Source organism: Pongo abelii, chromosome 15, assembly GCF_028885655.2.
Source record: "Pongo abelii isolate AG06213 chromosome 15, NHGRI_mPonAbe1-v2.0_pri, whole genome shotgun sequence".
NCBI lineage: Eukaryota > Metazoa > Chordata > Mammalia > Primates > Hominidae > Pongo > Pongo abelii.
The window spans coordinates 58,991,085-59,017,872 of NC_072000.2; the positions used below are offsets into that span (position 1 = coordinate 58,991,085).

General features: G+C 41.1%; 1 protein-coding gene across 6 annotated transcripts in view; it reads right to left on the reverse strand.

Annotated features, from left to right (window-relative positions):
• Nucleotides 1-888: 888 nt before the first annotated feature.
• WDHD1 (WD repeat and HMG-box DNA binding protein 1) overlaps nucleotides 889-26,788 on the reverse strand; it is an 83,471-nt gene continuing 57,571 nt past the window's right edge. For 5 of the 6 annotated variants that reach the window (XM_054530107.2, XM_054530109.2, XM_002824761.6 and 2 more), the window contains 10 exons: nucleotides 25,608-25,722; nucleotides 24,806-24,937; nucleotides 21,299-21,516; nucleotides 21,085-21,200; nucleotides 20,845-20,898; nucleotides 15,981-16,024; nucleotides 15,423-15,593; nucleotides 13,971-14,104; nucleotides 4,327-4,465; nucleotides 889-1,687 (listed from right to left, as the gene is read on the reverse strand). In XM_054530107.2, the coding sequence (XP_054386082.2) occupies nucleotides 1,487-1,687; nucleotides 4,327-4,465; nucleotides 13,971-14,104; nucleotides 15,423-15,593; nucleotides 15,981-16,024; nucleotides 20,845-20,898; nucleotides 21,085-21,200; nucleotides 21,299-21,516; nucleotides 24,806-24,937; nucleotides 25,608-25,722 (1,324 nt within the window). In that variant the 3' untranslated portion in view covers nucleotides 889-1,486. The remainder of the gene's footprint in view (nucleotides 1,688-4,326; nucleotides 4,466-13,970; nucleotides 14,105-15,422; nucleotides 15,594-15,980; nucleotides 16,025-20,844; nucleotides 20,899-21,084; nucleotides 21,201-21,298; nucleotides 21,517-24,805; nucleotides 24,938-25,607; nucleotides 25,723-26,788) is intronic. The other variant, XM_054530108.2, reaches the window with a different exon arrangement.

Genomic DNA, 26,788 nt, shown 5'->3' on the forward strand with positions numbered 1-26,788 from the left:
TGTATAGTATTCAGAATCAAACCTAATGACAAAGCAAGATGAAATAACCAACAGCATCATCATTATCAGAATAGTAACTAACATTTATATAAAAGATTACTATGTGTCAGAAACTAAGGGCTTTCATTTCATTTAATTCTCATAACAACCTATAAAGTAGGTACTGTCATTATATCCATTTTACAGATGAGTGAACGAAGGCTAGAATTTGGGTCACCAGCCCAACATGACCCAACTATTAGTAGTAGGTAGACAAGTGGGTCTTCGAACCTAGGTAATCTGGCTTTGGAATCTGTGCTCATAACCACTGTGCTATAATGTCTCTGACAGCAGCTACTAATTAAAAAATCAAAAATCTATGTCTTCCTAACTTTAATCATCACGAGATAAGGAATATTCTTGGTTCATTTATGTCTAAATTTTCAACATACTTTTTCCCTTTCAACCTATTAACTATCCTCAATTTTGAGTCAGCTGATTTTATGTGATTGTTTCCTTCCCTCCCACCCCCAGTACACTGCCTTTATGTGGCTGCATTTGTATTAGTCTCTGCTTAGAAAACCAAAAATGTATGACATGATTAAACCTTGTTTGTTCAATATAAAATAAGAGTTAAATACTTTCCGTAACTTTGCTCTCTTATCAGGCCTTCAAAGTCTTGCTCAGGAAAGTACTGTTGATGTTGATAACCAGAGTATCCCACCAGGAGCACATGATGCCTTGGACTGCAATACAGTTACAGCAGTGTCTTCAGTTCTTCTCTACTGTGTATAATGCAGAGCAAGATGGGGGTGGTGGTAGAAATTATGGTAGTAAATATAAGACATATTTTCTAGAAATATATCCATTTCGTGGAAAGATAATATTAAGACCATATCAAGCCAAATATACTAATGAGAAAGTTTCATTTACTTAAAAAAAATACAGGCTATACAAACAGACAACTGAAAGCCACATAGGAAGAAATTTCCGAACCACAAAAGAAAAAGTCTCACCTACAAGATTATTTACATGTTTAGGGCCAGTATTATTAAAAGACGTCGTCCCCTAGGTCTAGTAGAAACATATAGAGAAGTCTATGCTAATACACCTGGGAAGAGGACTATTGTCCTTCATTGTACATGACAAAAACCAAATGAACCAAACCCCTAGAAGGTATTAATGCACAAAGGTTTTAATACCTTGGCTTTAATGATTTTTCAAGGTTAAGAAACAAATTCAAATTGGTTGGGGCTTCAACTCAGTAATTAAAATCACAATGCATCTCTGAAAGGCCCTGCATTTGGAGGCAGAGTAATCTGCAAAGATGATAGTTTTTACATATGTCCTGTGACCTACACCAATATAATTACTACATTATCTTATAAAGACAAACAGTTGCTTCAAACTCTTTAAAAAATATATAATGAGTTTCCCAAAGACTCAAGTCTATATTCAAAGATGAGTAAAAAAAAATCCATTACTTTCCTAGAGTCACTTTCTTCCTTTACTCTTGCTTAAATGCAAAAGCTGATAGTTTCTGATTTGTAGAAAAATCTAAAGGTTTCTGCTTTTTAGGCAAATTCAGATTCTCTTCTGCTTTTTCTTCCTGGTTTTCTGTTTCATCACTTTCATCAACCACACATTTTCGCTTCTTTGCTTCAGCTCCTTCACTTGCCGTTTCTCCTTTGGCTTTGTTAGCCCACGCCTTTGTAAAATAGCAGGGGTGAAAAGAAAAGATTTTTAGGAAATAACAAATAAGAAGTAAATGATTTATTTACTTTTCCAGGTAATATTTTTATATATAAAGCAGAAAAATTAGCACTTGAATTAAGTGTTCTCATTGTTAACAAATCTTTTATTACTTAAATGCAGAACACATTAAACATTTACACTACTTTTATATCTCAATCTAAGCTTTGCTTGTATTAATCATATTAGTTGCAAAATACTATAATTGCAGTACTATTTAAAAATGAAACTTTTGGCCAAGCGCGGTGGCTCATGCCTGTAATCCCAGCACTTTGGGAGGCCGAGGTGGGCGGATCACGGGGTCAGGAGATCGAGACCATCCTGGCTAACACAGTGAAACCCCATCTCTACTAAAAATACAAAAAAATTAGCCGGGCATGGTAGCGGATGCCTGTAGTCCCAGCTACTTGGGAGGCTGAGGCAGGAGACTGGAGTGAACCTGGGAGGTGGAGCTTGCAATGAGCCGAGATCACGCCACTGCACTCCAGCCTGGGCGAGAGCAAGACTCCGTCTCAAAAAATAAATAAATAAATAAATAATAAAAATGAAACTTTAATAATTGCAGTTTCACATGCAGTTGTATGAAATAATACAGAAAGATCCTGTGTAGCCTTGACCCAGTTTTCCCCAGTGGTAACATTTTGCAAAACTATAGCCCAACAATCACAACTATGGGGAAATGACATTGAAACAATCCCATTTTACTTCTACTCATTTGAGTGTATGTATGTATTTACTTTTATTGTGGGTTTGTTTGTTTACCACCACAGTCAAAATACAGAACCTCTTCCCCAAGCCCCAACTCTGACTCCAACCCCTGGCAACCACTACTCTATTCTCCATCCTGATCATGTTGTCATTTCAGGAATGTTATATAAATGAGTATATATTCTTTGGGGTTTGGTTTTTATTCACTCAGCAAGAGCCAGACAAGGTCCATTCATTTCATCTGTCTCTTAAATCTCTTTTAATCTATAATAGTTCCCCACTCCTACTTTATTTCCCTGGCCATGTCAAGGGCTCTTCAAGCTGTAGAATTTCTCACATTAACAAACTGGATTTAAGTAAATGTTTAGGGTTTACCTTAAAAATATTGATTACATTTTTAAGTATTCAAAAACACAATCACAGCCTTTGCCAAGTCTCTTCCTCTTTTGCAGTGTAAAGTCTTATTTATTTAGATGCCATTTTATTGAACAACAAATGAGAAACATAAAATTGTAAATGAGGTTCTAAATGACGCTAAAGGTGTTTAAACCAGTTTCTGGCTTCCTCATTGCGCAACACCTTTTTCATAAAACCCAATTTACCAAAGCAAGTATCTATGTTACTAGGTGCCTGTTCTGCGCCCTGCCATTCCTGGGGAAGTGAAACCTGAGGATTTAACTGGTACACGACACGCATTCCTTCCGCTTCTAACAGAGAGATTGTGTCTTCCTTCCTTCAAATGGCAGAAGTTCATCGGAAGCAAGCCAGCCACCTGTCCTAATTTCCATGTGAAAGGCTGGAACAGAACACCAGTCTTTTTCCCAAAAGGAATAGTCTCATGTAGTATTTAATGTGTAAGTAGATACAATTTTTAAAAATTCTGCTTGCAAGAACCCTAAAGTAGTATTCAAAAAATGTGAATTCATTTTTACTTATTAATTTCTTTTCCCCCTAGAGACCCAGTCTCACTCTGTCACCCATGCTGGAGTGCAGTGGCACAATCACGGCTCACTGCAGCCTTGACCTCCTGGGCTCAAGTAAGTGATCTTTCCACCTCAGCCTCCTGAGTAACTGGGACTACAGGTGTGTGTCACCATGCCAGGCTAATTTTTAAATTTTTTGTAGAGATGTTGTATCACTATGTTGCCTAGGCTGGTCTCAAACTCCTGGGCTCAAGAGATTCTCCTGCCTTGGCCTCCCAAAGTGCTAGGATTACAGGCTTGAGCCAACAAACTCAGCTTGACACTTTTGATTTTTAACAAATGCATCTTTTCTTAGGGTATTCTCCTAACTTAAAACATACAGGAATTTATAGAGATTAAAACAGTAAACTGTCAAAAAATTAACCATCCAGCCTGGGCAACACAGTGAGAGGTTGTCCCTACAAAAAAAAAAAAAGAGGACAATTGCTTGTGCCAGGTCGAGGTGGCAGTGAGCCATGATCACACCACGACACTCCTGCCTGGGTGAAAGAACAAGACCTGCCTCAAACAAAAACAAAACAAAAAACCCATCACCATTACATAATAATTACTACATATCAATATTACCATATATCCTCACTTACTTTCCTCTTTCAAAACTTTGGTGGATGTATTCAATTTCCAAAAACAGAAAAAGGCTTTTCCTTTTTTTTTTTAGTTGTCATGATCGTTATTATCATTGTTGTTGTTATTATTATTATTATTATTATTATTATTAGAGACGAGGTCTCACTATGTTGCCCAGGCTGGTCACGAACTCCTGAGCTCAAGCGATTCGCCTTGACCTCCCAATGTGCTAGGATTACAGGCATAACACACCATACCCAGCCAAAAGGCATTTCTATAAGAATTTTTTAAATCTGGGAATTCATTAAGATCTCAATCTCGGCACAATTATCCTTACCTTTCTTTCTTCAGTTGACAATACTCTAAATCGAATCATTCCTTCTTTTATTATATCTGCTTCATCTGAAAAGTCAGGATTGTCAGACAAAATATTACTTCTATTTTCTTCTAACCACATCTGGAACCCGGTCTTTGGCCTAAAATCACAATTATGTGAAAACATTTTATACTTAAGACAGAGTTTAAAGTGCTTCATGATTTTAAGTTAGTAATCAATCATAAGTCTTTGACATCTATTATATAAAGTAAGGAAGACACAGTTACACTTGTTAATTCATATTACTTTTTTTTTTTGAGACAGAGTCTCACTCTGTCACCCAGGCTGGAGTGCAATGGTGCGATCTCAGCTCACTGCAACCTCCGCCTCCTGGGTTCAAGCGATTCTCCTGCCTCAGCCTCCCAAGTAGCTGGGATTACAGGCATGCGCCACCACGCCCGGCTAATTTTTTGTATGGGGTTTCACCATGTTGGTCAGGCTGGTCTCAAACTCCTGACCTCACGTGATCTGCCCGCCTCGGCTTCCCAATCTGCTGGGATTACAGGCATAAGCCACCGCGCCTGGCCTCATATTACTTTAAACTGCCTGGAGACTGCAGGATCAATGAACCGGAAAATCCTTTGTAAGGTCAATTCAAAACGATCACTCACGTTTGTATTTTGCAAGTGCAGCAACCATGAACTCTGTACTTTCAACTTTTTAATGAATGTTGACAGGCTCAAGGTCTCCAACCTCACTTAGCCCTTGTGGCCTACCACATGTCCTTGGTAGGCTCTTTTTCTATTTCCCCAAACCAGCTATTTGAATTCCTCCCGACTTTTCTCAAGCCCCTTTCCCATCGCCTCACCCTTGCTCTCAGAGCTGACCTGCATCAGCATTAGGTGAAGCACGGACACAGCACATTTGTACATTTCATTAGATTCCACTCATGACACAAATTGTCTTTAAGTCACACAAGTGAAGGTTTAATGCAAATATTTAACATTTACTGATCACTTACTATCTACTAGGCACTACTCTAAAAGCTTTATATACAGTACCTCATTTAAATGACAATAACACTATGAGATGGATACAATTATTATCTCCATTCCATAAGTGAGAAAAGGGAGGCTCAGAGACATGAAATAACCTATCCCAGGTTACACAAACAGTAAAACTCAGACCTGGGATTCAACAACCGGGCAATCTGACTCCAAAGTCTATGTTTTTTTGTAGAGATGGAGTCTCACTCTTTCCCCTATGCTGGAGTACAGTGGCTCCATATCGGCTCACTGCAACCTCCACCTTCCAGGTTCAAGTGATTTTCCTGCCTCAGCCTCCCAAACAGCTGGGACTACAGGTACGTGCTACCACACCCAGCTAATTTTTGTATTTTTAGTAAAGACAGGGTTTCACTATATTGGCCAGGTGGGTCTCGAACTCCTGACCTTATGATCCACTCGCCTCAGCCTCCCAAAGTGCTGGGATTACAGGCGTGAGACACTGCGCCTGGCCCAGAGTCTCTTATGTTTAACCTAGCAGCTATACGCCCCTCACTAGGCTGAACCTAAATGAATCCTAAATAACAAGTCTAAACTTTTTAAGGTTAAAAAAATTTTTATTAAAAAATTACTAGTATGACCATAACCACTTGCCCAATTTCTGAAAATATGCAAATTTTAAGTAATCTTAACGTAAACCGATTTCCAGAAAAATAACAGAACAAATCAAAACAAGTAAAAATCAAGATATAACAAAGGTTCTTGAATTTCCAAAAATTAATGAAGACCCATTTTAATGAAACTTGGGGCAATGTCACAAGTCTACCTAATGGCCTGCAATCTTCTGCTTCTAAACAGCTATTTTTAAAAAGAAAACCAAAATTGAACATTTCTTTCTTTCTTTGTGTTTTAAAGAGACGTGAGTCTCACTATGTTGCCCAGGTTGGCCTCAAACTTCTGGGCTTAAGCAACCCTTCTGCCTCAACCTTCTGAGTGGCTGGGACTACAAGAGTGCACAGCCACGTGGCTAAAACTGGACATTTCTGATTTAGTATATCAACATTTGTGACAAAATATTAGTTTCAATAGTGGTAATTCCTTAAAATTTCAAAAGTAAGTTTTTTGTATAACCAACTGATAGTATGAAAAATTAAATTATCAATCTTCTTTGTTGTTGTTTTAAGAGAGAGGGTCTTGCTTTGTCACCCAGGGTGAAGTGCAGTGGTATAATCAGCTCACTGCCACCTCAAATTCCTGGGCTCAAGCAATCCTCCTGCCTCAGACTCCCAAGCAGTTGGGACTACAGGCACGTGCCACCACACACACCTGGCTGATTTTAAAACTTTTGGTAGAGATGGGGTCTCCCTACATTGCCCAGGCTGGTTCCAATCTCCTGGGCTGAAGCTATGTGACCACGTTGGCCTTCCAAAGTGTTAGGCTTGGCCAGGTGTGGTGGCTCACACCTGTAATCCCAGCACTTTGGGAAGCTGAGGTGGGCAAATCGCTTGAGGCCAAGAGTTTGAGACCAGCCTGGCCAACGTGGCAAAACTCCATCTCTACCAAAAAATAACAAAATTAGTGGGCATGGTGGCACACACCTATAATCCCAGCTACTCAGGAGGCTGAGGCATGAGAATCGCTTGAACCCAGGAAGTGGAGGTTGCAGTGAGCTGAGATTGCACCAATGCAATCCAGCCTTGGTGACAGAGCAAGACTGTCTCAAAAAAAGTGTTAGGCGGGCCGGGCATGGTGGCTCACACCTGTAATCCCTGTGCTTTGGGATGCCAGGGCGGGTGGATCACCTGAGGTCAGGAGTTCAAGACCAGCCTGACCAACATGGAGAAACCTCGTCTCTACTAAAAATACAAAATTAGTCGGGCATGGTGGCACATGCCTGTAATCCCAGCTACTCAGGAGACTGAGGCAGGAGAAACACTTGAACCCAGAGGCAGAGGTTGCAGTGAGCTGAGATTGTGCCATTGCATTGCAGTCTCGGCAACAAGAGCAAAAAGAAAAAAAAAGTGTTAAGCTGAAAAAAACCCATGAGCCATTATGCCTGGCCTATCAATTTTCTTAAATAAAATTTTCACTGTTTAAGACCTAAATTAAATTCAGAACAAAACAGGAAATGTGAAAACCACAGCCACTCCCTCAAACTGGTTAACATAAAGTTATTAAGAAAATAAGATATACTTTATTATTATTTTTCTCCCTGGACTGCTCAGCATGAGAAAAATGAGATATATTATGGTAAAAATGAAATTGTGACTATTCTTTTCTTTTTGTTTTTTCTGAGATGGAGTCTCACTCTGTTGCCCAGGCTGGAGTGCAGTGGCACAATCTTGGCTCACTGCAGCCTCCGTCTCCTGTGTTCAAGCGATTCTCCTGCCTCAGCCTCCCGAGTAGCTGAGATTACAGACACGAGCCACCATACCTGGCAAAGTTTGTATTTTTAATACAGATGGGGTTTCACCATGTTGGCCAGGCTGGTCTCGAACTCTTGACCTCAAGTGATCCACCCAACCTCAGCCTCCCAAAGTGCTGGGATTACAGGCGTGAGCCACAGTGCCAGGCCAAAATTGTGACTTTTCAAATTTAACGGATATGTTAAAAATAAGGCCAGGAGTGGTGGCTCACACCTGTAATCCCAGCACTTTGGGAGGCCAAGGTGGGCAGATCACCTGAGGTCAGGAGTTCGAGACCAGCCTGACCAACATGGAGAAACCTCGTCTCTACTAAAGATACAAAATTAAGTGGTTCCAAGATGGTCGAATAGGAAGAGCTTCAGTCTGCAGCTCCCAGCATGAGCGATGCAGAAGACGGGTGATTTCTGCACTTCCAACTGAGGTACCGGGTTCATCTCACTAGGGCTTGTCGGACAGTAGGTGCAGGACAGTGGGTGTGGCACACCGAGTGTGAGCCGAAGCAGGGCGAGGCATCACTTCACCCGGGAAGCGCAAGGGGTCAGAAAATTACCTTTCCTAGCCAAGCAAAGCTGTGACAGATGGCACCTGGAAAATCGGGTCACTCCCACCCTAATACTGTGCTTTTCCAACGGTCTTAGCAAACGGCACACCAGGAGATTATATCCCACTCCTGGCTCAGAGGGTCCCATGCCCGTGGAGTCTCACTCATTGCTAGCACAGCAGTCTGAGATTGAACTGCAAGGCAGCAGCCTCGGCCAGGAAGCTCAAACTGGGTGGAGCCCACCGCAGCTCAAGGAGGCCTACCTGCCTCTGTAGACTCCACCTCTGGGGGCAGAGCATAGCCAAACAAAGGCAGCAGAAACCTCTACAGACTTAAATGTCCCTGTCTGACAGCTTTGAAGAGAGTAGTGGTTCTCCCAGCACGGAGTTTGAGATCTGAGAACGGACAGACTGCCTCCTCAGGTGGGTCCCTGACCCCCAAGTAGCCTAACTGGGAGGCACCCCCCAGTAGGGGCAGACTGACACCTCACACGGCTGGGCACCCCTCTGAGACGAGGCTTCCAGAGAAATGATCAGGCAGCAACATTTGCTGTTCAGCAATATTTGCTGTTCTGCAGCCTCCACTGCTGATACCCAGGCAAACAGGGTCTGGTGTGGACCTCCAGTAAATTCCAACAGACCTGCACCTGAGGGTCCCGACTGTTAAAAGGAAAACTAACAAACAAAAAGGACATCCACACCAAAACCTCATCTGTACATCCCAATTATCAAAGACCAAAGATAGATGAAACCATAAGGATTGGGGAAAAAACAGAGCAGAAAAGCTGAAAACTCTAAAAATCAGAGCGCCTCTCCCCCTCCAAAGGAACGCAGCTCCTTACCAGCAACGGAACAAAGCTGGACAGAGAATGACTTTCACGAGTTGAGAGAAGGCTTCAGACGATCAAACCTCTCCGAGCTAAAGGAAGACGTTCGAACGCATCGGAAAGAAGCTAAAAACCTTGAGAAAAGATTAGACAAATGGCTAACTAGAATAATCAGTGTAGAGAAGTCCTCAAATGACCTGATGGAGCTGAAAACCATGGCACAAGAACTACGTGACGAATGCACAAGCCTCAGTAGCCAATTCAATAAACTAGAAGAAAGGGTATCAGTGATCAAAGATCAAATGAATGAAATGAAGTGAGAAGACAAGTTTAGAGAAAAAAGAGTAAAAAGAAACGAACAAAGCCTCCAAGAAACATGGGACTATGTGAAAAGACCAAATCTACGTCTGATTGGTGTACCTGAAAGTGACGGGGAGAATGGAACCAAGTTGGAAAACACTCTGCAGGATACTACCCAGGAGAACTTCCCCAACCTAGCAAGGCAGGCCAACATTCAAATTCAGGAAATACAGAGAATGCCACAAAGATACTCCTCGAGAAGAGCAACTCCAAGACACATAATTGTCAGATTCACCAAAGTTGAAATGAAGGAAAAAATGTTCAGAGAGAAAGTTTGGGTTACCCACAAAGGGAAGCCCATCAGATTAACAGCTGATCTCTCGGCAGAAACTCTACGAGCCAGAAGAGAGTGGGGGCCAATATTCAACATTCTTAAAGAAAAGAATTTTCAACCCAGAATTTCATATCCAGCCAAACTAAGCTTCATAAGTGAAGGAGAAGTAAAATCCTTTACAGACAAGCAAATGCTGAGAGATTTTGTCACCACCAGGCCTGCACTAAAAGAGCTCCTGAAGGAAGCACTAAACATGGAAAGGAACAACTGGTACCAGCCACTGAAAAAACATGCCAAATTGGAAAGACCATCGAGGCTAGGAAGAAACTGCATCAACTAACGAGCAAAGTAACCAGCTAACATCATAATGACAAGATCAAATTCACACATAACAATATTAACCTTAAATGTAAATGGGCTAAATGCTCCAATTAAAAGACAAAGACTGGCAAATCGGATAAAGAGTCAAGATCCATCACTGTGCTGTATTCAGGAGACCTATCTCATGTGCAGAGACACACATAGGCTCAAAATAAAGGGATGGAGGAAGATCTACCAAGCAAATGGAAAACAACAAAAGGCAGGGGTTGCAATCCTAGTCTCTGATAAAACAGACTTCAAACCAACAAAGATCAAAAGAGACAAAGAAGGCCATTACATAATGGTAAAGGGATCAATTCAATTCAACAAGAAGAGCTAACAATCCTAAATATCTATGCACCCAATACAGGAGCACCCAGATTCATAAAGCAAGTCCTTAGAGACCTACAAAGAGACTTATACTCCCACACAATAATAATGGGAGACTTTAACACCCCACTGTCAACATTAGACAGATCAACGAGACAAAGTCAACAAGGATATCCAGGAACTGAACTCAGCTCTGCACCAAGCAGACCTAATAGACATCTACAGAACTCTCCACCCCAAATCAACAGAATATACATTCTTCTCAGCACCACATCCCACTTATTCCAAAACTGACCACATAGTTGGAAGTAAAGCACTCCTCAGAAAATGTAAAAGAACAGAAATTATAACAAACTGTCTCTCAGACCACAGTGCAATCAAACTAGAACTCAGGATTAGGAAACTCACCCAAAACTGCTCAACCACATGGAAACTGAACGACCTGCTCCTGAATGACTACTGGGTGCATAACGAAATGAAGGCAGAAATAAAGATGTTCTTTGAAACCAATGAGAACAAAGACACAACATACCAGAATCTCTGGGACACATTTAAAGCAGTGTGTAGAGGGAAATTTATAGCACTAAATGCCCACAAGAGAAAGCAGGAAAGATCTAAAATTGACACCCTAACATCACAATTAAAAGAACTAGAGAAGCAAGAGCAAACACATTCAAAAGCTAGCAGAAGGCAAGAAATAACTAAGATCAGAGCAGAACTGAAGGAGATAGAGACACAAAAAAACCTTCAAAAAATCAATGAATCCAGGAGCTAGTTTTTTGAAAAGATTAATAAAATTGATAGACCACTAGCAAGACTAATGAGGAAAAGAGAGAAGAATCAAATAGATGCAATAAAAAATGATAAAGGGGATATCACCACTGATCCCACAGAAATACAAACTACCATCAGAGAATACTATAAAACACCTCTATGCAAATAAACTAGAAAATCTAGAAGAAATGGATAAATTCCTGGACACATACACCCTCCCAAGACTAAACCAGGAAGAAGTTGAATCTGTGAATAGACCAATAACAGGCTCTGAAATTGAGGCAATAATTAATAGCCTACCAATGAAAAAAAGTCCAGGACCAGATGGATTCACAGCCAAATTCTACCAGAGGTACAAGGAGGAGCTGGTACCATTCCTTCTGAAACTATTCCAATCAATAGAAAAAGAGGGAATCCTCCCTAACTCATTTTATGAGGCCAGCATCATCCTGATACCAAAGCCTGGCAGAGACACAACAAAAAAAGAGAATTTTAGACCAATAGCCCTGATGAACATCGATGCAAAAATCCTCAATAAAATACTGGCAAACTGAATCCAGCAGCACATCAAAAGCTTATCCACCATGATCAAGTGGGCTTCATCCCTGGGATGCAAGGCTGGTTCAACATATGCAAATCAATAAATGTAATCCAGCATATAGACAGAACCAAAGACTAAAACCACATGATAATCTCAATAGATGCAGAAAAGGCCTGTGACAAAATTCAACAATGCTTCATGCTAAAAAACTCTCAATAAATTAGGTATTGATGGGACGTATATCAAAATAATAAGAGCTATTTATGACAAACCCACAGCCAATATCATACTGAATGGGCAAAACCTGGAAGCATCCCCTTTGAAAACTGGCACAAGACAGGGATGCCCTCTCTCACCACTCCTGTTCAACATAGTGTTGGAAGTTCTGGCCAGGGCAATCAGGCAGGAGAAAGAAATAAAGGGTATTCAATTAGGAAAAGAGGAAGTCAAATTGTACCTGTTTGCAGATGACATGACTGTATATCTAGAAAACCCCATTGTCTCAGCCCAAAATCTCCTTAAGCTGATAGGGAACTTCAGCAAAGTCTCAGGATACAAAATCAATGTGCAAAAATCGCAAGCATTCTTATACACCAATAACAGACAAACAGAGAGCCAAATCATGAGTGAACTCCCATTCACAATTGCTTCAAAGAGAATAAAATACCTAGGAATCCAACTTACAAGGGACATAAAGGACCTCTTCAAGGAGAACTACAAACCACTGCTCAATGAAATAAAAGAGGATACAAACAAATGGAAGAACATTCCATGCTCATGGATAGGAAGAATCAATATCGTGAAAATGGCCATACTGTCCAAGGTAATTTATAGATTCAATGCCATCCCCATCAAGCTACCAATGACTTTCTTCACAGAATTGGAAAAAACTACTTTAAAGTTCATATGGAACCAAAAAAGAGCCCGCATTGCCAAGTCACTCATAAGCCAAAGGAACAAAGCTGGAGGCATCACGCTACCCGACTTCAAACTATACAAAACAGCATGGTAGTGGTACCAAAACAGAGATATAGACCAATGGAACAGAACAGAGCCCTCAGAAATAATACCACACATCTACAACCACCTGATTTTTGACAAACCTGACAAAAACAAGAAATGGGGAAAGGATTCCCTATTTAATAAATGGTGCTGGGAAAACTGCCTAGCCATATGTAGAAAGCTGAAACTGGATCCCTTCCTTACACCTTATACAAAAATTAATTCCAGATGGATTAAAGACTTAAATGTTAGATCTAAAACCATAAAAACCCTAGAAGAAAACCTAGGCAATACCATTCAGGACATAGGCATGGGCAAGGACTTCATGTCTAAAACACCAAAAGCAATGGCAACAAAAGCCAAAATTGACAGACAGGATCTAATTAAACTAAAGAGCTTCTGCACAGCAAAAGAAACTACAGAGTTTCACTTTTGTTGCCCAGGCTGGAGTGCAGCAGCGTGATCTAGGATCACTGCAACCTCCGTGTCCCGGGTTCAAGTGATTCTCCTGCCTCAGCCTTCCGATTTACTGGGATTACAGGCATGTGCCACCACGCCTGGCTAATTTTGTATTTTTAGTAGAAACAGGGTTTCTCCATGTTGGTCAGGCTGGTCTCAAACTCCTGTCCTCAGGTGATTCGCCTGCTTCGGCTTCCCAAAGTGCTGTGATTATAGGCGTGAGCCACCGTGCCTAGCCAGTATAAAGAAGTTCTTTATGTAGTAATATAAAATAAGCTACAAAAGCTATTGTTAAGTTAAAAAAGTAAGGTACAGAATAATGTGTAAAACAAAAAATAGACAAATATGTATTTGCACATAAAAGAATAATTGTGGAAAGTTCCACAAGAAACTTGTTGCAGTGATTGTTTTTGGAGACAGAAATTAGTTGGATGAAACTACTTATTATCACTCTTCTTTTTGTATCTTTTGCTATTTCTCCCCATTAAACTATTTAAAAACGAACAAAAAATTAATTACAAAATATAATGTCCAATAAAATATATCTACAATTTAAAAATATACAATTTATTAAAGCATATTTTAATAAATATTATAAATAGACATTAATATTTGTGGCTTCCTTATAGTCACAAGTGTCCAGAATGCCCACTACCAATGCCAATGTATTATTTGTATTAAGGAATAACAGCGTTGCATAATTTTGTATTACTGCTACTGTATACTTTTTACTTGGTCACTGCATGCTAAATCTCTCTATGTACTGACCTTTGGTTTTCAGTGTTTTGAGGAGGACATATAGCTGGGGTTTCAGATAATACATTTTTAAGATTTTCTTCTTTCACTTCCTCAGTTTTATTAGTTTGAGAATTTCTTTTCTGGAAATAGGATGCTGCAGATGCCTATAAAAACAAACATGAATACTGCAATAACATCTAGTATAATTTTATATGTTTTATAAGCAAGTTCTGAAAAATGTGAAGAAACATCTATAATTATTGAGAATTCTTATACTAACACGTGAAATCTGGAGTTCTCAGTTGTAAATAAATAGGCAAACACATGTAAAACCAAAAAACTACACTTCAGATTCCATGTTTTCGTTTTTTTTTTTCTCACTCTGTTGCCCAGGCTGGAGTGCAGTGGCGCGATCTCAGCTTACTGCAACCTCCGCCCTCTGAGTTCAAGTGGTTCTCCTGCCTCAGCCTCCAAAGTAGCTGGGATTACAGGCGCCTGCCACCACGCCTGGCCTAAATTCCATGTTTTCTAAATGAATACAATTATATGAAATAGAAAAGATAAGCAACAGATCTATTTTACCAATGACAAATCCGGGATCAAATACTTATCAGAGTGGAAAAATCAGGACTCAGAACAAGGAAAAATTAGGGCCATGTACAATATCAGCCACTATTAAATAACAATATACATCAGAACTATCTGGGTGATTTTAATAAAAATACAGATAAATGTCTGAGCTTCTGGGGTCTGAGTATATATATTTTTTAAAAGTGATCTATAAAAACAATGAGAGGGGCAGGATAGGCTGGGTGCGGTGGCTCATGCCTGTAATACCAGCACTTTGGGAGGCTGAGGTGGGTGGATCATTTGAGGCCAGGAGTTTGAGACCAGCCTGGCCATCATGCTGAAACCCCATCTCTACTAAAAATACCAAAATTAGCTGGGCGTGATGTCAGGCCCCTGTAATCCCAGCTCCTCGGGAGGCTGAGGCATGAGAATTGCTTGAACCCAGGAGACAGAGGCTGCAGTGAGCTGAGATCCTGACACTGCACTCCATCCAGCCTGGGTGACAGAGTGAGACTCTGTCTCAAAAAAGACAGGGGGAGCAGGATAGTGATCTTGGAAGTCAGAATCTGCTACAAAGTGTGTAACAACTCACGAGGCAGAACAGGGAGTGATTCTGAAACAAAAAACACAACTGTTTTGGGGTTTGTTTTTTTCAGATGGGGTATCTCTTATGTTTCCCAGACTGGACTCAAACTCCTGGGCTCAAGTGATCCTCCCACCTCAGCCTCCTGAGTATCTGGGACTACAGGTGTGTACCACTGTGCCTAGCTGCAAAAACAAAATTGAACCCACTTCCCTAGCAAGACAATTGTAAACAATCAGAACCTCCTATCTTATATCTGAAACAGTGAACAAAACTGAACAAACAGATCCCATGCTGCTTACTGCAGGTGAGGGTAGCTGAAACAGTACCTGCTTAGGCTTCGGCTTTGGAATCAGAGGCTTTATAATGGGAGACTTTTCATTATTTGTAGTTCGATTAAGTGCAGTGGATTTCTTGGATGATTTGCCCATATTGTCTAAAATATTAGTTGAACGTGCTGAATTCATTGACATGGCTGGTTCTTTGGAACTGGCTGATACCTAAAGAGCAAACTAGTGTTAGCACTTTATGTTTAAAGAAGAAAAATAAAATCCTGAGAGACTTATTTTTTCTTGAAATTTCTGTTAAGTTTGTATTGCCATCTCATCTTTAGAACTAAATACATTTGGTACAATCCAAATTAAGAATGATACATATATTCCCAAATACCACATCCCCAAGAAAGACAGAGGTATCTTTCAAAACCATAGGTACTTAGAAGGTAAGTAGAAAAGACAACTCTCAGCCCAAGTGCTGCTTTCTTCCGTTTCTACACAGATCAGTCTTTCAGGCCTCCAAGTCTGGGGAGAGTCATCTCATCATTTGGAAATATTTCTTTGTATATAAATGTATTTAAATAACATAAAACATCACTTGGAAGAGTTTACCTTAAAGGGATTTACTCGTCCTTGGCTGCTAAACGTAACTGCACCTTTCACAAAAAAGAAACCCTTGCTTAATAATGGTAGAAAATAGATGACTTCTGACATCTATAATACTAGACAGAATATTTTAATCCCCATTAAATGAAAACAAATGTATTTTGCAACTTTTCAAAACTATTAACAACAGATATCCTCTTTCCTACTTCTAAGCCAAAATAAAAGCTATTAAATGTGAGCTACCCCAACGTGCCACTATGAAACATATTCAGTATGTACAGATCTTTTATCTTCTGTTACTGCAGAAGAGTGGCAGCTCGTCTGAGCTAAGGTTAGTAATCCCTTTACTTGTGTTCTGCATCCCATGCCCTCCTGCTTTGTCAGAAAACCTGACCTGTCAAGTTTCTTGACATTCTACATCTTTGACTTTTCCCTATTTATTGGCCCCTAAAGTTTCCCAACTTAAAAAGAAACAAAAAACAAATCTTCTCTACCCCACATTCCTTCCAGTCACCATTTTCTCTCGCCTCCTCCATCCAGCCTTTTTTTTTTTTTTGAGACAGAGTCTTGCTCTTGTTGCCCAAGCTGGAGAGCAATGGTGTGATCTCGGCTCACTGCAAAGTCCACCTCCCAGGTTCAGGCGATTCTACTGTCTCAGCCTCCCAAGTTGCTGGGATTACAGGTGCCTGCTACCATGCCCGGCTAATTTTTGTATTTTTAGTAGAGATAGGGTTTCACCATGTTGGCCAGGCTGGTCTTGAACTCCTGACCTCAGGTGATCCGTCTGCCTTGGCCTCCCACATTGCTGGGATTACAAGCATGAGCCACCGCTCCTGGTCATCCAGCCAAATTTTTCCAAGAGCTGTTGACACTATTATCATTTCCTTACCACCCATACATTCCTCCATACAATATAGCACTTCCAGCTCTACTACCCTACAGAATCTCCTCTTGCTAAGGCCCTAAATGATCTCTCCATGGTCATATCTGGTGGATACCTTCAGTCACCTTGTTTGCTCTATCAATGGCATCCCACATAGCTGACTGTTCCTTACTTCTTGATACTGTCCTCTCTTGACTTCTGAGATACTGCATTCCCTGATTTAGTTCCTTCCTCTCTGGACCTGTGGACTCATTGTGTTCCAATAGTTGGTTCCTCCTCTTCCTCTACCCGATGCTCAAATGTTGGAGATTCCCTAGGCCTAAGCTCATTTTTCTTTTTGCTTTACATTCTCCCCCAATGCTTGCTTACCCATGCCCATGGTTTAAATTGCTATACTTATGCCAATGATTTTCACTTTGTATCTCTTGACCAGAATACTTCCCTGAGCTCCTGATTCAAATACCTGTCTTCATGACATTCTACTCACCTTACAGTAATTCATCATCTTCTTCTCTAAATCTGCTTTTCTCTAGTGTTTCCTGACTTAGCAAATGGCACCATCATTCACTCAAGTACTCAAGCCAGTGTTAACAAACTAATCTCTAATTAAGAGCTTTCCTGGCATGGTGGCTCAAGCCTGTAATCCCAGCACTTTGGGAGGCTGAGGAGGGAGGACTGCTTGAGCCCAGTTTAAGACTAGCATGGGTAACATAGGAAGACCCTGTCTCTACAAAAACAAAAAAACAACAAAACAAAAAATCCAAACCAAAACAAAACTAGCCAGACATGGTGACACATGCCTGTGGTCCCAGTTACTTGGGAGGCTGAGGTGGAAAGATCACTTGGGTCTGGGAGGTTGAGGCTGCAGTGAGCCATAATCACGCCACTGCACTCTAACCTGGGTGACAGTCAGACCCGGGGGGGGGAAAAAAAAGAGGAGGGAGGGAGGGAGGGAGGGAGGCAGGCAGGCACTTTCCAGCTGAGCATGGCCACTTGTGCCTGTAATCCCAGAACTTTGGGAGGCTAAGGCAGAAGGGTCGCTTAAGCCCAGGAGTTCCAGACCAGCTTCGGCAACAAAGCAAGCCCCTCTCTCTACAAAAAGTACACACAAAAAATTAACCAGGCATGGTGATGCACAACTGTAGTCATAGCTACTCAGTAGGGTGAGGCAGGAGGATCACTTGAGCACACGAGTTCAAGGCTGTAGTGAGCTAGGACTGCATCACTGCACTCCAACTCTACTCCAGTCTGAGTGACAAATCAAGATACCCTGTATCCGCACCCACCCCCCACCAAAAAAAAACAAACAAAAAAACCTTTCTATCTAGCCAATAAAAATTGTTTTATTTATCTCGTTTCTGAAAATACTTTATAAAAGTTTCCCCTTTTGTCTCTCCTGGCAGAGTGCTAGCCCCTTGTGGTTTGGTGCCTCCCTGATTCATGAATCACTGAATGTTCAAATTAATCCTTCAAGATTTAAACGTGCTTAAGTTTTTCTTCTATTACAAGAAACTGAGAATCATTCTTTACGCCCTGAACTCCTACACTCTCTTCATCATCTTCAGAAATAGCTCTCCAACTCTGCCCATTCTTTCTAACATCACCATCACCACCCTAGCTCAGGCTCTTATTCAATCTCATTTGGAGTGCCTCTGTAGTTTCTTTGTTTATTTATTTGAGATGGAGTCTCGCTCTGTCGCCCAGGTTGGAGTGCAGTGGTATGATCTCGCCTCGCTGCAAGCTCCGCCTCCCAGGTTCACGCCATTCTCCTGCCTCAGCCTCCCAAGTAGCTGGGATTACAGGCGCCTGCCACCATGTCCGGCTAATTTTTTTGTATTTTTAGTAAAGATGGGGTTTCACTGTGTTCTTCAGGATGGTCTCAATCTCCTGACCTCGTGATCCACCCTCCTCGGCCTCCCAAAGTGCTGGGAATACAGGCGTGAGCCACCATGCCCGGCTTGTAATCTCTTTATTTTTTAATTATTTACTTATTATTATTATTATTATTATTTTAGATAAAGTCTCACTCTGTCACCTAGGCTGGAGTGCAGTGGCAGGATCTCCGCTTACAGCAACCCCACCTCCTGGATTCAAGCAATTCTCCCGCCTCAGCCTCCCGAGTAGCTGGGATTACAGGCATTAGCCACCATGCCCAGCTAACTTTTTTTTTGTATTTTTAGTGGACATGTGGTTTCACCATTTTGGCCAGGCTGGTCTTGAACTCCTGACCTCAAGTGCTCCACCTGCCTCGGCCTCCCAAAGTGCTGGGATTACAGGCGTGAGCCACCACGTCTGGCCTATTTACTTATTTTTTGATACAGGGTCTTGCTCTGTCACTCAGGCTGGAGTGCAGTGGTGCAACCATAGCCTACTGCACCCTCGAACTCCTGGGCTCAAGACATCCTCCTGCCCCAGCCTCCCAAATACGTGGGACTACCGGTGTGCACTACCATGCCTGGCTAATATTTTTATTATTTACTTTTTGTAGAGACAGGGTTTCATTGTTCCCAAGGCTGGTCTCAAACGTCTGGTCTCAAGTGATCCTTCCACCTTGGCCTCTCAAAATGCTGAGGTTACAGACGTGAGCCATCACACCTGGCCAGTAGTCTATTATCTGTTCTTCTTCAGCACAGTGTGCCAAGCTATACCTCTGCTTAAAACCTATAACAGTCTCTCAGTGACCTTAGAATAAAGAGCAAAATCCTGACCGGGTGTGGTGGCTCACACCTGCAGGTGCAACACTTTGGGATGTGGAGGTGAGCAAATTGCTTGAGTTTGAGACCAGCCTGGACAACAGAGTGACACCCCATCTCTATTTAAAAAAAAAAAAAAAAAAAAGACCAAAATCCTTAATATGGCCTACACAGATCTGCATGACTTGGCTCCTGCCCATCACTCCAAAACCCTTCAGCACCACTTTCTCTTTGCTCTCTGAGCTTTTCACACCACCCTTTTGCAGCCTTCACTTCACACATACTGTTCCTTAAGACCAAATGCTTCTCTTCTGCTACTGTTCCCATGCACCTTTGCCTTGCTGACTATTATTCATCCTTCAGGTCTCTGCTGTAAACACTCCATGAGGCCTGCCTTGAAGTCCCTACCCATCCTCCACCACTGACTAGATGACAGCTATGTGTCATACGCTCTTTTCATATTCTACATGTTAAGTTAATTTTTTAAAATCAAAGTAACATATGTCCACAGTTTAAAAAGTCAAATGGTACTATAAGGTTTATGCTCCCCACCAAAATAGGGCCAGCAGTGCCCTACTTCAACCTTCTCTATCCCCCAGGCCCACTCCCTGTATGCAACTATTTTCAACTCCTCTTTTTTTTTTTTTTTTTGAGATGGAGCCTCACTCCACTGCCCAGGCTGGAGTGCAATGGCATGATCTCGGCTCACTGCTACCTCCGCCTCCTGAGTTCAAGCGATTCTCCTGCTTCAGCCTCCTGAGTAGCTGGGATTACAGGCACATACCACCAGGCTCGGCTAATTTTTGTATTTTTAGGAGAGATGGGGTTTCACCATGTTGGCCAGGCTAGTCTAGAACTCCTGACTTCATTATCCGCCCGCTCTGGCCTCCCAAAGTGCTGGGATTACAGGCGTGAGCCACTGCGCCCAGCCTTCAATTCCTTTTAACTGTTTCTCCAATATCCTGCATGCTTCCTCAGTGATACCCAGATCTGTCTTCAACATCTGTCTTCTCAGCTGGGCTAAAATAGCATTAAAACAGAGATCAACCATGCATGTCTGTTTGACTTCTGTATCCACCATTAAGTAAAATGCCTGACACACAATAGGCATTTTATAAACATCTGTTAAATGACCATAGCTTCACAAACAACATCTGAGATTAAAAAAAAAAAAACATAAACACACACACACCAAAAGTGGCCTTAAGAGTTAAGGTGTATTTGCGTAGATGTGTCACTTTGCAGATGACTTGCAAAATTTCCTTGATATTACAAATTTATAAATATTTCTCACCTGACTTAGCTGAAACATCAGAGGAATTTGTACTTTTGGAAAATGAGTTCTGTCCTACAGATTAAAATAAAGCAATATAATGTAAATGGGGAAAATAAAGTCATCCTCAATATACAACAACCAGATAGCAAAGAGGTCTGAAAAAAAGTATGAGTATTCAATTTCCCTCAGTTAAGCAAAATGGAAAAAGCCACATCCATGATAGTTCTCATCATTTATGGGCTTGAAAATGTATCTCACCAGGCTTATGTATTTCTGGTTTTTCTTCATCATCAGCTTCTCCACTGTCCTCGGCATCTTCTTCAACTTGATTTCTGAACCTTGGTTGGCTCCACTCTGTAGCAGTATTGCTGTAACTAAGAGAAAATACTATTATTCAATAAAGAGCTATGCAAAGACCAACTTAACATTCAAGACAGTAAAGGAAAATTCAAACAACTAAATTATTTCTTACCCAGCATTCAGCTTTTTTCTGAAATCTTCTTCTTCTTCCTCTTCCACCTGGGTTGCTGTCAATTCAGCTGCCTTCTCTACAGCCAGTTCACTAAGTTTTTGAGCCAGTATTAATTTCCGAGAGCGAGAAGCATATTTAATGGCTAAATTCACAGCATTTTGAGTCATTAGATCAGCAAGTTCCACACAACGGAATTCTCGCTCCAGTTTACAAGAAAGCTAATCCAAAAAGGGAAGAAAAAAAAAAAAAGATCAAATAACATCAAGTAAAACTTTTTAAAGATGCTGACACTGTTAGTAAAACTGAGACAACAGTTTTCTAGCTACTCTATCTCCCTAATTCTAAGATGCACATTTTGACAAGTTTTAACATCTCTGAAATTGGAATTACAATTAATTACAATTAATCGTGGGTCAGTTTGGCAGCATTTTTGTGTCTCCATGGCTTAAATGAATAAAGTAATGGTGCACTATGCAATAAACAGTGGCTTAGATTTGATGAAATATTACATACTACTTTAAGCTACTAATTGCAAGAAAATTAAGAAATTCGTTTAAAAAATTCAAAGGGGAGGCTGGGCACGGTGGCTCACGGCTATAATACCAGTGCTTTGGGAGGCCCAGGTGGGTGCATCATGAGGTGAGGAGTTCGAGATCAGCCTGGCCAATATGGCAAAACCCCGTCTCTACTAAAAACACAATTAGCCAGGCGTGGTGGCATGCGCCTGTAATCCCAGCTACTAGGGAAGCTGAGGCAGGAGAATCACTTGAACCCGGGAGATGGAGGTTGCAGTGAGCCAAGAATGCACCACTGCACTCCAGCCTGGGCGAGAAAGGAGACTCTGTCTCAAAAAAAAAAAAAAAAAATCAAGGGGGCCAGGTGTGCTGGCTCACACCTGTAATCCTAGCACTTTGGAAGGCCAAAGCAGAGGGACTGCTAGAGGCCAGGAGTTTGAGACTAACCTGGGCAACACAGTGAGACCCTATAACTACAAAAAATAAATTAGCTGGGCATGGTGGCATGCACCTGCAGTCTTATCTACTCAGGAGCCTGAGACAGGAGGTTCACTAGAGCCCAGGAGGTTGAGGTTGCAGTGAGTTACAATCTTGCCACTGTACTCTAGCCTGGGTAACAGAGTGAGACCCTGTTTCTAAAAAATACAAAAAAGAAAATCAACAAACTGAGAAAAATTGGTATTTTGAAGATTACTAAGGGTCTCCTAATTCATAGCATATTAGAACTATTTTCTTACTTAGATATTCCATGTCTGATCCATCAGCACAAAAGCTTTAGATATTCACCTGGATGCCCTTTTCAAGATTTTTTGTATCATTTATCTATAATCAGTACTTCTTAATCGGGATGGTACACTGCCTCAGGGGGCATTTAGAAATAAAAAGGAGGCCAGGCGCAGTGGCTCACACCTGTAATCCCAGCACTTTGGGAGGCTGAGACGGGTGGATCACAAGGTCAGGAGATCAAGACCATACTGGCTAACACAGTGAAACGCAGTCTCTATTAAAAATACAAAAAATTAGCTGGCGTGGTGGTGGACACCTGTAGTCCCAGCTACTCGGGAGGCTGAGGCAGGAGAATGGCATGAACCCAGGAGGCGGAGCTTGCAGTGAGAGGAGATCGCACCACTGCACTCCAGCCTGGGCAACAGAGCAAGACTTCATTTAAAAAAAAAAAAAAAGAAATAAAAAGGAATAGTTTGGTTTCCACAGTGACTATGCTGAACTAAAGGCATTTGCCCGGGGGCCAGGAATGCTAAAGAAGAACTCAACAATCCCCTTGAACTCCTGGGCTCAAGATATCCTCCTGCCCTGGTATTTTTGATATGAGTCCCCTGGTATTTTTGATATGAGAAACACTGCCACAGGAAAAGCTCCTCTAAGGCTAAATAGCAAATACATGAAATATGTTTCCTTATATGTGTTGTACAAAGTAAAAAGGCTACTAGTTCCTGGACCACAAGTAACACTTTATCAAGGGAATAAAATTTATTCTACAATAAACTGAGTTTTCTTAATACCAAACTTAAGGCCATGTTGCATAAAGTTGACAGTAGTGAGTACTACCTTTTGGAGACAAAAGTGGCAATTTGCTCTGTGGTCTCATATACCACTTTTCTCTAAGAACCTTTTTTCTCCAATTTTAAAATTAAAAGTCTGGACCATTCACTCTTGTCAACAAATATCGAGGTCTACTATGTGTTAAGCCACCACGTCAGTGCCTGGCATACAGCAGTGAGCGGGTCTCTGCCCTCCGGGGCATAAAGTCTAATGTAAGACAAATAGAGAAGAAATGATACTATACTCCTCTCCATAAACCAACCTTGAGTGGGGACACAAGCACAGGAACTTTAAGACACCCTGCTCCAAAGATAAATGTACTTAAATATTCTAGACACCAAACCTGGCCACTGGTCACAAATAAATTTTCATCACACACAGCTGCCTAACTCAAAGAGAATGACAAAAGGCAGGCATATCTAAAAGCCCAATCAAAGTTCTTAAGATTGCCCAGCCCTGGAGATTAAAAAACCGTATACACTCAAACTTTGTAAAATCATAACAGAAACTAGAGCAGTGGTTCTCAGTTACCTTGAGGGCCCATTAAAACATAGACTGATGGGCAAAAGCAAAAGGGAAGTAGCCCTAGAGATGTTTATTCTTGCACATGATCTTAGCTACAAGGTAGTGTTTTATATATTTTAGGCTGGGCACGGTGGCTCATGCCTGTGATCCCAGAACTTTCGGAGGCCGAGGCAGGTGAATTACCTGAGGTCAGGAGTTCAAGACCAGCCTGACCAATGTGGTGAAACCCTGTTTCTACTAAAAATACAAAAATTAGCCAGGCATGGTGGCACACGCCTGTAGTCCCAGCTACTCGGAAGGTTGAGGCAGGAGAATCACTTGAACCCGGGAAGTGGAGGTTGCAGTAAGCCAAGACTGCACAACTGCACTCCAGCCTGAGAAACAAGAGCGAAACTCCGCCTAAAGAAAAAAAAAAAATTTTTAACTGCAAGACCAACTAGAAAATAGAACTTTACGAGGGAAAACACCACCAGATAAAACTTAAGAATGGCCAGGCACGGTGGCTCATGCCTGTAATCCCAGCACTTTGGGAGGCTGAGGCAGGCGGATCACGAGGTCAGGAGTTCGAGACCAGTCTGGCCAACATAGGGAAACCCCATCTCTACTTAAAAAAAAAAAAAAAAATTAGCTAGGCGTGGTGGTGTGCGCCTGTAATCCTAGCTACTCAGGAGGCCTAGGCAGGAGAATTGCGTGAACCCGGGAGGCAGAGGTTGCAGTGAGCCAAGATCGCACCACTGTACTCCAGCCTGGGCGACAGAACGAGACTCCGTCGCACAAAAAACAACAACAAGAAAAAACTTAAGAATCTTAGGTTGTGGGACTTAGTCCTAATGCACAGACCTTTAAGAAATTCAACCTATAGAAAAGCATTTAACTTTAACGTTTTCAGTATATTTATTTTACTCACCGCAAGCATTTTCATTAAAAGTTCCTGTTGCTCTTTTGTTGCTTGATTTTTAGTGCTCTCTTCATATTCATAACCATTTTTAGCTAAATAATCAAGGTGGTTGTGAAATATAACTGAACGCCAAAATTGCTCCTATAAAAGCAAATAAAATTGCTTAAGGCCAACTATCACCTTAATATGAGGCAAGCGTTAAATATTTATAAGATACCAGTTTTTTAATAAAATATGTTCTGAACTCCTCCTTTCTATAAGTTTATTTTACAGTTTAAATTCTAGTGTGATACTACAGCTTAACTTTCTCCCCTATCCTTAAAAAAGGCAGTTGGGGAGGAATACAGCATTTAAAACAGTTTCCTAGCTATCATAATTAATGCTCAGAGAACTTGGTAAACAAGCTTTTTAAAAGCTAATTTGTTTCTTATTTAGAATAACTAATTGCAAGATTTCAAATGACTTTTGATGACACAAGGCTAGGACTAGGGTCAGGTAAGCCAGGTGCTATGGCACAAAATGTATGGAGGCACTTCTTCTCAGGGACATGCCCCATCCTGAGAGTAAGTCTTTCCCCAGTGGGTCTCTGATAGTCACACCCATTTACTTTGTAGACAAAGTCCCTGGAAGCAGTGATGGCAATCAGGTGGCCTGGTGATCCCAAGCAGTCCTCTTCCCTCCCTGCTACCCCTATTTATGTAATTATACAGTAATGAATATTCAATACTGGCCATCAGGACAATTTTAAAGTGTATGTATCACAGGTGCTGTATTATCAAATTCAAAGTGTCAAGGTAAGACTTCCACATACCTCCATTTGTCCTTTCTCTGTTGCAATCTGACAGTAAGGAAGCTTAAAGGATAATATAGCAACAGCAGGGCGTGGAAGCGTTGGGGGAAACCGAGAACCTTTACAAGGAATGCACCTGTCAGTAAAGAAAAGTTCCATCATAAAAATTTACTAACATGTCATAAAAACTGCAAAATTAAAAAAGTTTTCAAAAGTTAGTAACTTAGAATAGTAATATTATAATAGCTGCCTTAATCATATGTAACAAACATCTCTTTTTAAAAAAGTGTTTTAGGCTTGACTAGGCATAAAGACTATCCCTACATGCATTTCAAGAATAGAAAAATTCCTTCTCACATCTCACTTGATTTATTTTTTTTGAGACAGGGTCTCACTGTGTTGCCCAGGCTAAAGCACGGTGGTGTGATCATGGCTCACTGAAGCCCCAACCTCCCAAGTTCAAGCAATCCTCCCACCTCAGCCTCCCAAGTAGCTGGGACTACAGACATGTGCCACCATGCCTGGCTAACTTTTGTATTTTTAGTAGCGATGGGGTTTTGCTATGTTGCCCAGGTTGGACTTGAACTCCTGGGCTAAAGTGTGCCTCCCGCCTTTGCCTCCCAAAGTGTTGGGATTACAGGCGTGAGCTACCCTGCCCAGCCTCACATCTCACTTTATTAAATGACAACCACTAAAAGTGAAATCAGCTCTCTTCATATTTTCCTTAGCAAACTACCACTTTTAAAACATAAAAATTGTACCATTAATACCTGTCATGGAATCCATGTTATCACCAAGATAAATGCTGATGAAGCTGCACATGGAACATACTCTAAGGTCAACCACATGCTTGGCCGTAAAGCAAGTCTCAAAATTTTTTTTTTAATTGAAATCATACCAAGCATATATTCTGAGACCACAGTAAAATAAAAATAGAAATCAATACTGAGGATCTCTCAGAACCACACAAATTACATGGAAAGTAAACAACATACTCTACAATGACTTTTGAATAAGCAATGAAATTAAAGCAGAAATCAAAATATTCTTTGAAATAAATGAAAACAGACACAACATATCAAAATATATGGGATGCACCAAAAGCAATGTTAAGAGGAAAGTTTATAGCACTAAACGCCTATATCAAGTTAGAAAGATCTCAAATTAACAATCTAACATTGCATCTAGGGAAACTAGATAAA